This window comes from Etheostoma spectabile, chromosome 23, assembly GCF_008692095.1.
Source record: "Etheostoma spectabile isolate EspeVRDwgs_2016 chromosome 23, UIUC_Espe_1.0, whole genome shotgun sequence".
Classification (NCBI taxonomy): domain Eukaryota; kingdom Metazoa; phylum Chordata; class Actinopteri; order Perciformes; family Percidae; genus Etheostoma; species Etheostoma spectabile.
The window spans coordinates 16505484-16517365 of NC_045755.1; the positions used below are offsets into that span (position 1 = coordinate 16505484).

The 11882-nt window shown below is 39.8% G+C and overlaps 1 protein-coding gene across 1 annotated transcript in view; it reads left to right on the forward strand.

Moving 5' to 3' along the window:
* pawr (PRKC, apoptosis, WT1, regulator) overlaps nucleotides 1-11882 on the forward strand; it is a 62928-nt gene that overhangs the window by 44287 nt on the left and 6759 nt on the right. The window contains exons 4-5 of the mRNA XM_032505588.1: nucleotides 6401-6435; nucleotides 10409-10538. Of these exons, the coding sequence (XP_032361479.1) occupies nucleotides 6401-6435; nucleotides 10409-10538 (165 nt within the window). The remainder of the gene's footprint in view (nucleotides 1-6400; nucleotides 6436-10408; nucleotides 10539-11882) is intronic.

Consider the following 11882-nt stretch of genomic DNA (forward strand, 5'->3'; position numbering starts at 1 on the left):
GTCTCTGCATTTCATCATCACTGTAGAATCAGTTAAAAAGCTAGAAGAATTGCTCTTAAATGCTGTTAAAGCTACTGGGAGAGATGGCTATTCACAGGTCTACGGTGCTTAAAGGGACGTATTCCTAAAGCTGGTTGATAATACAAGTATTGTGCATGTGTCTTCATAGAGAGTTGGATATTGCTTGTTATCATATAAGTGTTGGGATGAATTGTCTATTAATTGATGATTGCTGATTGAAGGAAAAGACTTTTCTATCAGCGAATGATTATTTGTCGTATCAAGCAGATATACCAAATATTCACTAGCTCAAGCTTCTGCAAAATGATAAATTGCTGCTTTTCTCAGTTTCTCGTCATTGTAAATTTTAGATTAACAATAGAAGCAATTTGAAGATGTCAGCTTAGGCTTTTTTTGGTTGTCTACAAAGTGAATGAGTAATTAAAACAAAATATCAATAGATTTATAGATTCTGTAACTAAGCAGTATCATTTACATGACACACTGCCCAGTGTTTCCCTGTGCAGCTCAAAAGCCATATTCATCAAACTATATTTAAAAGCCTGTGTTAGGATCTACTTTGTGTATAAGGTGTCTGGTTCTTAACAGTGGGAATCCAGGACTGTTGACATTTACGAAATGAGTATTTTAATCTTGAGAAGCAAAATATTGTGTTCAGTTGATAAAAGTGAACCCATGCAGAGACTGTCTGCTCTTCCTCCAAATAAGCCCAGGAGGCGTCGGTAGAGTGAAGACATAATCCAGTTAGAAAAAAGGAAACCAAATCAGAACTGACACGTTCCTAATTTGAGTTTTTATTTCCACAGGAATAGTATAGTTCACATGCGGTATTTTCAATTTCGAACTCACTTCAAATAAACAGTGATTTTCCATTAGAAGTTGAGCACATGTAGGATATGAAAAGCATCCAGCTGTGTAAAGACTGAAAGAACTCCAGTTTGTTTGTATTCCTGTAAAACGCCATCTGATTTATATGTCTTTTGAAGAAAAAAAAAATGAAATGGCTCTGCCACTGAGTGACAACACTTGTGGATGTAGCTGAGAGTAGCGTTCCAGATGGATCAGCTGTAATGAATCAGCAGGTTTTTTTTGTTTTGGGCTGAAACCTTCTGAGGCTGTTTACAGTATGCAAAGCGAGGGCTTGTGTATATACAGCACACTAACAGGAAGATTGTGACAGCACCTGCTGAGATGGGGCCCGGATAGAAAATTAAAAAGAACAAGTTTTCTGCAGCTTCCCCACTATGCGTTCATTTATAGTGAGAGAGAGTCATCGTTTGCAACAGAATATTACCATCCATGCCTGCTGAATCTATTCTCACTATCACAACATGAAGCCTAATGCAGACCAGATGTGGTTATGCAGAAACTAACCATTAGATGTCTCACCGTCACTCAAATAAAACTGACATTCGTATTCTGCTAGGGGGTCCTGTGCCAGCTTGCTCATAAAGAGGTGATTGGTAGAACAATAGAGCCGAAAAGGTCCAGTATGGTCAGCGGATTTACGACAGAGCTGTCAGTTAGACATCTGTAAAGATGGAACATCCCAAAAATGTGCCGTTCCTCTCGGGCCCCATTTATCAACGGGAGACAAGCAATTGCCATGTCAGGCCCGTTATGATATACAGCGTCCAGTCAGGCCTCTAAGCTGGTATCAAGCTATCTGGACAAAAAGTTTCAACAAAAAAAATAACCCAGGCCTCTTAACAGTCTCCCTAGGTCTCAGAGCGTTTCCTAACCAAAACAAGCTGTAACTCTTCTGTGTTCGCTACTGAGGACGTAATGGAAACTTCACAAAGGATCTTGGATATCAAATATTTTGTCCGTTTTTTTTTTTAATTCTGTCTTAATATCCATTTTCCATCTCTTTCTGGGGACCTGTGTTTCATTTAGATGTGCTTATTGAGGTGACGTGTGCTTTCCGTGTGCGTGCTGTAGTTGTGCGTGAACACACATCTCTTCTCCGTGTGACAGGACACATGTATCCGATGTGTGATGGCCGGGCAGAGAGACCCTCTGCAGGCATGTGGTCCTGGTTATAAGGCCTTTCCTCTCTCTAGTATGCAAGACCTACAAGAAAACCTGTTTCAGTGATCCAGCAGTCAGAACCATATGGAACATTCCTCGGGATCATCTGCATTAAATGTGGCGCCAGGTCCACAACAAAGCAATTCAGGTCTTTTTTCTGTCTGTCTCTCACATGGAAAACACATTCAGCTAACAATCTCCATCCAGCACTTTTTAACAAGCCTAATTAGTATTTTTAATTAGCACCTTTCAGTCCAAAAAATGGGACTGATGCAGACTATCTTGTCCGAACAGCAGGGAAATGTTCCACGCCCATCACATGGCAGCTCCTGTGCTTAGCAAGAAACTGAATTTCATTGCGTTGCCTGAAACAATATTGGATCGCACACACACCTCTGTTGATTCAAGATTTTAAGGATTACTGTTATACAAGCCAACTGAGGCACACCAATATTTATCTTTGCTACCTGCAATAAAACTTACTACTTACTAGGTAGTTGGTGAGAAACTAAAACTTTACAGCAAACCAGGAACACTACACTGCACTTCATACACATTTAAAACATGAAAAAGAAGGTGCTAATTAAAGCATTAGTGTGTTACTTTTTTATATTAATGAATGTCCGTTACATTCAGGCCATTGCCAAATGAGTTGCTACAAAGCTAATTAAGACAATTAATCAGCTCCACACATCTCTGTATTTCTCAGTATGGCTGTGTTCAGAAGATTGTTGTGGCCGGTAACTTTCCCGTGCAAGTGAAGGTAATGACCTCTTCTGAAGAGTCCCTTTTTTTAATCCTCCATGTCTTCCTTGGCTACCAGCAACTGCATGGAGGAGGGTTGGGGACGCATGCACGATCACGTAAGGCTTGTATCATGTGGACACGCCGAGAGTTTTGTTTTAGGAATTTTTTGAATTCCTAATGGAGGCGACAGAAACAAAGCACTATAGCTTTAAACAGCCTACATTTTTTTCTTCTAGTAAACATGTGAGTTGCAAGAAATGCCCTTCTAAGAACCTTAGGGAAAACACAGGGAAAATACCTTGACTAATACACATGCAATAACTGTAACTGTCACAAACAGGGCAAGAGGCTAACATGACTGTGTGCAGCTGTTTGGTGTGTGGTTTAGAGGTTAGCCATGTTTTCATCTTCAGCCTTTGATTTATGTTCCAGATTGGCATTAAAACATCTATTTCTTCAGCCCGAATCAAAGCCAGCTAGGTGAGGTTAGCATCTAAATTAAAACCGTGTGTGAGAAAACTGCAAAGCATATCTACTAAAACAATAGAGCAGTATGCCACAGTAGGGAAAATGTTAGCCCATGAATATAAAAATTATTGTAAATAAATTGCAGCAATAAGCGAGAGAAAATTATTCAAATGTTTTCACACAAACATACAGCCCTCGTTAGTGATTGTTCTGAGTATAGGAAATTTCCAGTAGCCTAGTCTTGGTGGTTCATGTATTTGGCCTGCCTGCTTATTCTAAATGCCAATCATGCTTATTTGAAGAAGCATCTCTCTCTCGCTCTCTCTTGAATTCATTGAATGCCTCCAGTAGAAATGTAATCTTGATAATCTTGGTACTGAGAAATGCTCGGCAGGCAGCTGGATGGAAAAGCCAAAGATCACCTTTTCATAGAGTAAGATGGCATTCCTTCAGAGATTTTTGAATTTAATGAGCTGTCAAGACATGAATCATAGATCAAGATCAAGCCATTAATGTCCAAGCAAGACATTCAAACTGGCAGGGAATGGTCCTTACACTAACACATACATATAGCACTGCCCATAATGTTGCTATTGCTCGAGTCTGGAGATGAAGTACTTATTAAGTGTTGATATTTGTCTCTCTTGTATTTCAATTCAGTTCAAGTATTCTTACTAACTCTGCAGCTGGGCGTCTGGGAGCTGTCAGCGCAGCTCAAGCATGATAAATAAAGTTGCACAGGCTTGCATTGTGTGCATCGACAAAGTCGTACACACTGACCTTTCTCGCAGATTCATGTCGCAGACAGGAGGTCCGCACTGTGAAACATTGCCATAAGCTGCAGTAGTAATGTGGCAAATGAAGTCTGGGATGTTTTCTGTAAACATAAAATGATCTCATTCTCAGATTGTCGGCTGCATACCAGCCACAGATGGATGTGGGTGATCAGTTTATGCCTTAGTTATAGAAGGAATGATGGCCTGCAAGCCTATGTATATGATTAAATCTTGTTTAATGCTGCACAGTTTATCCCTGATATTAGTTTGTCTCTTTAGCAAGATAAAGATCTGACCTTTTTTTTAAACCGGGATTTCATTTATACCAGTCTAAAATAGTGTATGTATTTTCATGCTAGGACATGAAACCCCTCTTTAGCTCTACAGTCTATACTCCGTATCATATGATAATCGTTATTGGTGTTTTGTTTTGACTATGTGCAAATGAGGATTCGCAAAGCCTCTCAATGTCTGCTGACCGGTGTGACCTTGCCTCCTATTATTGTTTTGACTCATATTTCAACCCATTTTTCACCTCAGAAAATAAAAATCCAGTCCGCTGACCCTTGTCAGTGTGCCAGCAGACTTTAAATATGAAACTAGCTCGTGCTGGATCTTACAAAACCGATGAATTAACATTTCTTGGGAAATGTAAAACCAAACCATTGCTTCCTACATAGTGAGGTTCCTGTTGGAAACTGGCTGACTGGGCTCCAAGGTCAATTGTGTATTCACAGAATTCTCCTGGTTCATTCAAGTAACACTAGACTGTGGAGGCAATAGACAAGATCAAACACACATTTACATATAGACAGCATTATTTTTATTTCTACCCTGTGATTTGTATTGACTGGTCTGTTAGAGCTATAGTGCTGTGAAATCTATATGCCTCTCATCTCAACTAAAAGTGTTTTACACAAGGCCTGACTCTTTGTTCCTCTTTTTCTGTTTTGTCTTTACATGACTGATTTGGTACCCCCTCATCAAATTATGTACTCTGGGACAGGGATGTAGTAGTACTGAAAGGCAGAGTCTTTGAAACAGAATCTTTTCAAACGTGTGTAATCATGATTGCAACTACTCAAATCAGACAAAACAAGCAATTTGACAAACACTGGGAAATAGTGAGGGACATTTTTAAACTATTTTCTGCCATTTTATAAACTACACTACGTTCGGAATCTTTAATTTATTCCTTAATTATACTGTTTATATCCCCAGAACACACAGTCTGACAAACCAACTCCTTGGTTAAAGTCCTGTAGTACTCTGTATTCAACTTAATGGGTTGAGGCCAAGTCTGACATTAAAGTGCATTACACTTAAGAATAGAGTAGTACCATCTGTCTGCCTTTGACTAAATTCCTGATAAGACAGTTTGTTGAAAAGATTATACAGCTATAGTACTGGCTTTTCAAGTCCAGCTATCTCAGCTGTGGGATTATACCAAAGCCTAGAAAATGTCAGTTTCGAAAACAAATTTCAACAAAGATCTCTTAAATCCAGGTGTTGCTTGAACCTGGTCTTATGCAAAGATGATGTATTATTTAGTGTATGACCTGCTGCAGCCGAAGACTGCCCTCTCACCCTCCTCCATCTTAGTAAATCTATCCAGGCTTGAGCCAGGGATGAGATGAGGGTCGGGATTTCATCCACAGGTAATGGATGATATGTCACCGAGACAGAGGCTGGTGCATGCTAAGAGTCAGGCACAACGTTTCCCCCCTCACCCGCTAAAGCCATCTTCTGACTGATAGATTGTATCATAGCCAAGACTCCTCAATCAAACCTGGGGCCCTTCACTGCACAACACCTTAGGAAAGAGGAAATGCGTATTTATCTCACACACCTCATTTTTTCCGAGGGATACGCTATTTTACCGAAGGCACTTCTATTGGAGCATCACTGCTGTATAGATCTAAACAACCTTTAGATCACACAATAATGGAAAAAGAAGATAAACATGCACCCCCATGTTGCAAAAGCAGATTGCCTTTCACAACTTGGGGCTATAGGGATCCTATTGAACTATTAAATGGAACAAAGCTCATCCATATATCAGCTCAGCAGCTGCGACAACACAACCGTTCATACACAACCTAAAGGCTTTTTATAAAGGCTTGCTCCTGATGAATTTCTCTTATCCAGTAGATGTTTTGTGTTTCTTTCACACCCAAGGCAAATGAACAGAACAAATGATACGTAAAAAGTCATTGTGATATCTAAAGCTTTTCTGAAATTAAAGTGCTACCTGAAATTAGAGACCTAACAGCACTACAATAAAAAAAAAAAAAATGTATGTAGCCTCTTGAGTTATTGTTTGTGGATTAAAGGTGATCTTCTCCTTTTTGTTTCAGGAAACTCCCAGATCTGGGAGCGGGCGCCACAAGAGGTGAGACTCATTTTATTATCCTGACACTGAGAGTGGAGTTTATCTGCTTCGGCATCACTTGAAATGTGGCAAGAGAAGGAACAGAGGTCGGGATGAAACACAGCAGTTTGAGTCATTAATTACGAGAGCAGATTCCCTCTGAAAGGGTCTGAGTGTCTTATCCTGGTGTGTCACTGTTGATTATTTTCCCCTTCAGTCTTGCTCTTTTCATGCTTGTTTAATGACTGTTTTGAACAGTAGTTGACAGTACACCATCTGGGCCTTGGGCACTTCCATTCAGACCATCACGTCACCGCTGTAGCAGGCAGGGTGTGCTGAAAGTAAATAATTTGCTTTGAAAGGTTTGGAATCTAAAATGTGTGGCGCATTTTGGTCAAGATTGGTCTGCAAGATTGCTTTTGATAAGGGGCTTTCAACTTTTTCACAACCTCCAAAAAAATTGATCTTTAAACTGGCACCTTCTTCTGGGCAGATGTTTCTTCTTTTTTATTTCCTACAATTTACTGTTGTTTGGCAGAGGGCACAAAGTTTTGATCAAAATACATGTTCTTTCATCTGCTTCCATCATAGTTCCATACAAATTAAAAAGGAGGGTACATACTCTTGGAGAAAATTGATTAGATTCTTACAATAAAGCCTGTAACAGACAAACAGTGTGTATTTATTGTTTTGCGTTTATTTGCAAATTTGGCTGCCAACCCCAACAACCAAGTTCCCCAGCTGACATTCAATCTGGCTATGTAATTATGGCTGCTGCTTTCATCAGCTGGCCGGGCTACACTTGGACGCTCTGCAGTTCTGCAACGGACAACCCACCAGGTGGGCAGGGCAGTACTAAATGCCTGATAGAGCAAGTGTATAAATACGTGTCTCCCTCTACTTTACTCTCTTTCTGTAAACCTTCTCCTCTCTGTCATCTTTTTTCTCTTTATATTCAAGCTATTCACCTGTACAGTTTGATCCTGCTCTTCTCAAAAACTCCTTTTGCAATATTAAAAAATGTATGCCCTATTGAATCCCATTCAGATATCTAGCATTTATTATTGTCTGCCTTTTTGGCTCATTAGCTTTGCAACACAAATGTTTCAGTTCAAGTTCTGTCTACCTTTAAAATGAAGGAACAAAACCTGAATGTTGAATAGTTCAGGGGGCCTGGACAATTGGAGCATTCAAAATCAAAACACACCCAGACCTCCCTATTTAGAAAGCTTGAAAGCTGCAATTGAGATAGAAGAGGAGTGACTGGCATTGATCAACCACAATTGCAATCCCGCACCCAGAAATTGGGGACAGGGAGACATTACTAACTACATCTTTAAACTACCAGCTCAAAACATCTCTGAATGGACCTTGCCGATGTTTTTTCTTGCTATTTAGGGGAATGACATGTATCGGGGCGCAGCATGGTGTTATTCAGACGGTTGAGTATTGTGTGTTGTGGTTTCTAGTGTAGTTTTGTCAATTGACACTTAAGTTTGTGAGAGATGTTGTTCTATCTGTCGCCGCTGCTGTTAAAAGCTTTCCTGTCTGTGCTTTCTCCTTCCCCACCTGCTGAGTCTCCCGAGAGTGTGTGATTGGCTCAGCCTCTCTCTCTCCCCCAGACCTCACGCTGCAGGGTGCTAATGGGCCATGGTGTGATATTTAGTATTGAGGCCATGGATGTTTAGGCTTCGCTTCAACACCCGCTGAGCATCCTAGAGTACGTGTGTGGGTGTGGGTGTGTGAGACCAGGGAGATATTAAACCAGATGACATGCATGGACTTGGACACACAGGGAATGTCATATATATATATATATATATATATATATATATATATATATACACACACTTGACTGTACATGCATGAGTTTTGCATGTGTGCCTATGCCAATAAAGGAGGAGTAGCCTTGAAGAGCCTACAATGAAAGAGACAAATGAAACACACTTTATCTTGGCGCAGGCAAGCCCCAAGGAGAGTGTTTCAAGGTATCCCTCTTGATCAAAAGCAATGGCCGCTGCAGTGTTTGGCTCTCTGTAAGAATGAGCAAAAATAAGCTGTGGGTTCTGTAAAAGTCAAGGTATAGTAAAAAGTCACTAAAAGGTTGACTCAGTGGTGAGTGAAATATTCGGTTTGGCCCTAAGCTTAACAACCAATTGTTCAGTAAAACCTTCACAGGACATAAATTGTTCTGTTTTTTCTTTAAAGCCCCTGGAAACTTGGTTTTAAAGTATTTCTCTATAACATTAAATTATCATGATTTAATAAGCAAGAGTAAGAGTTTAACAGTTTGAGAGTTTAAAACTCAGCTAATCTGTTTTTATCAGAACTATGTGGGTGGTTTTTAATCAGATTTGCTTTATAAACCACAGACATCTCTCAATCTAAATGACCGAAGCTGTTCTAGTTCAGCAAAATTTAGCTATCTAATCTATTATTAGTCATTAGAAACGTATATGGCCTTTTAGAAAATGACAAATACGTAAATCCAGAAGTATTCTGAAAGGTGGAATTTACTAATCTGGAAATCCAAATCCTAAAGATTAAGGGTCTGGCATCAAGTAATGGAAGTAGCCCACCTCGAGGGGCGTCACCAAATGTGCATTTGAAAATCTCACTGCACGCAATTGGATAACTCTATGACCAATCACACACAGGGTGACGTATCCAGAGCCCCCTACGCTTAGCTACCAGCGGAGCTAACTGGTAGATAAAACTGTCGTCATCTGTTTTAGCTCGCCTCAGATACACCAATGTGATTGGTGCAGGTCAGCTACAAGGGTATAGTTAATGAGCAGCATTACTCGAAGCCAGAGTAACTCGTTGAGCAAATTCAAATTTTGTTCTTGCGAGAACTCTGGATTTCAAGGGTAGGAATTTACAGGTTGTTTATATCAATGTGATGTGCATTTGCTTCCCAAAAAAAGTTATCCTGTGTGGTTATTTAACCTATTAATGGTTTCACAATTGAATAGCCAGTAAAAGCTAAGGATGCCAATAAAAAGAAGAAAAATAAATCTTTATTTTGACAGTTTTAACCTTATTGCCCACTACTGCCCCTCCCATCTTAGAGTTAAAAGTACTTTGTAAAGTAGTCTTATAATGGGACCATCATATTTGGCAGATTCTGAAAGGAGTGCAGATGGTACAAAGGAGTTATATTTGTCCTTTGTCTTGCCAGCAGCTTTCCTGTCTGTTTCAGCTGTAGAAATATGCAGACAGCCCACTTCAGACAATTTAGTGAAGTATGCAGACGAACACAGAATAATTTGATTCCCCGGGAGATTTTATAAACCTGGCACAATCTGTTCCTACCGGGGAGAGTTTTAGTGGGGTGGGGGGTGCAGAGCAGCAACTCATACCAAGTTTCCACGTAAAAAAAATTAATAAAATAAGGTCAGTAAGAAAAGAAACTGCACATAAATATTCTTACCCAGCTGCCCCAGTGTCCGTCTCTAAGTAGCGAGAAGTAGAAGAAGAGATAAGGTTAATGTTCTGCTCAAGCTGCGAACAAAAACTTTTTTCTCTCACCATCTTAAGAACAGTGACGCAAGTTGCCACAGCCATTCTTGAGCCCATGTGAAGTTGTAATATGTCAATAGTTTCATAATTAGAATTTTTTTTTTCATTAGAGTTGCAAACCATTGACAGCCTTTTCTCCATTAATGGAATAAAAGGCAGAGGGCTGTTAATAATGCATGCCTAATTGAAAGGGCAAACACGCAGAAAATATTCCCACCTGTTCTTTTGATGATGCATGCGTCACCCCATTGAAGTTTAATAATGTGGGTATGATTCATACCTTCAAACAGCCTCAGTTTGAATACAGTATTGGACACTTTGAATAGTGGTAATTGCCGCAAAAATGACTATTCTTCAATTTTCTTCTTCATGTGAAGAAAAAGAATTTAAGTATTTGAGTTGTATTTGTTATTTTAGTTATGATAAATACAGTACATTTTTATTTATGTTTTTGTGTGTGTGTTTGTAACAGCTCTGCGGGGCCGGGATCCGAGGAAGAGCTTAGTTGTAACAGCCGACAACGACACAACCGTCACGGCAGAGACGGAGGAGCTGCAGCACCACCAGGGAGCTTGGAGAAAAGAATGGAGGAGCTGGAGAAGGTAATTCTTCTGACCCTGTCGTTCATATCACTACCATTACTAATTAATACTCCAACCAATAGAAATACAAGCCAGTTAAATTGTGTGTTTTAAGGAATAGTGTGACATGTTGGGAAATATACTTAGAGTATTAACTTTCTTGCCAAGAGTTGGATGAGAAGATCCATACTCATTTTCAGGTTTGTGTGTTAACTACAGTATGGAACTACTGCGGGGCCAGGAAGAGATAAGCTAAGTTTAGCATCAAGACTGGAGGCAGTGAGAAACAGCTCACTCCAAAACTAATGCTGACTAGTACCACTTCAGGTCACTTATTTTATATATTTATATTTTTTAAGATTATTTTTAGTTTTTTTTTTTTAGACATGAAAGGGGAGAGAGGGGCAATGACATCCAAACCCGGGCCGCTGCGTCAAGGACTAAGCCTCTGTATATGGTCACATGCTCTACCAGGAGAGCTACCAAGGCACCCTAAACTCAGTTTTTAACACAGAAACAAATGCAAACTGTCTCTTGCCGCTCAGCAGCAAAACAGTACATTTTGAGCTTTAAAGGTGCTTGAAGGCATACTTTTTTTTTAAAATGTTGAGCTAGGCTGACTGTTTTCCCCTGCTTCCAGTCTTTATGCTAAGTTAAGCTAATCGCCTGCTGGCTATAGCTCCATAGTAAATGCACAGACATGAGGATAGTATCGATCTTCTCATCTAACTCTTGCCAAGACAGCAAAATGTCCCCACAATGTCAAACTATTCTTTTAATAGTGCAGTATCATTATATAACTCACATGGGTTTGTTGTCTTCTATGAGTTTACTTCATAAATATTACTATCAGCCTTAAAACATGATGAAAAGGTGAGAAAATGTGAGCATCTGCTCTGAGACTGGACCGATCATCATGGTCCAGATGAGACACAATACACATTTTGGCAGGTTTTATCACCGCCCTGCTGTGAGAAGGTCAGCGCCTGTTATCCTGAGAGTGTTCTTGATAATTAATGGAACATCTTGCCAATTGTGTTGCTTTGGCCAATGGCGTTTCAGCGATTTATATCACCGGGTACTCTTCCTGCTCAAATAGACATGTAACCACGATGGAACAAGAACCAAATAATGTTCACCTTTAGATGTTGTTCTCCCTTATACACTCTGTGCTTTTGCTATAGTTCTTCACGCACATTTTTTTTCTTCTTTTTTTTAAGATCAAGTTCCTGTCCATAGTTTCAACCAGGTACTGTAGCAAATGAGAAAATAGTTTTTTGTTTGCTGGGTGGGGAAAGACATAGAAACATAGATGTCACACCCGAAACAGGGTCGTAGCCAGCATTTAAAAAAATATCTAAAAGC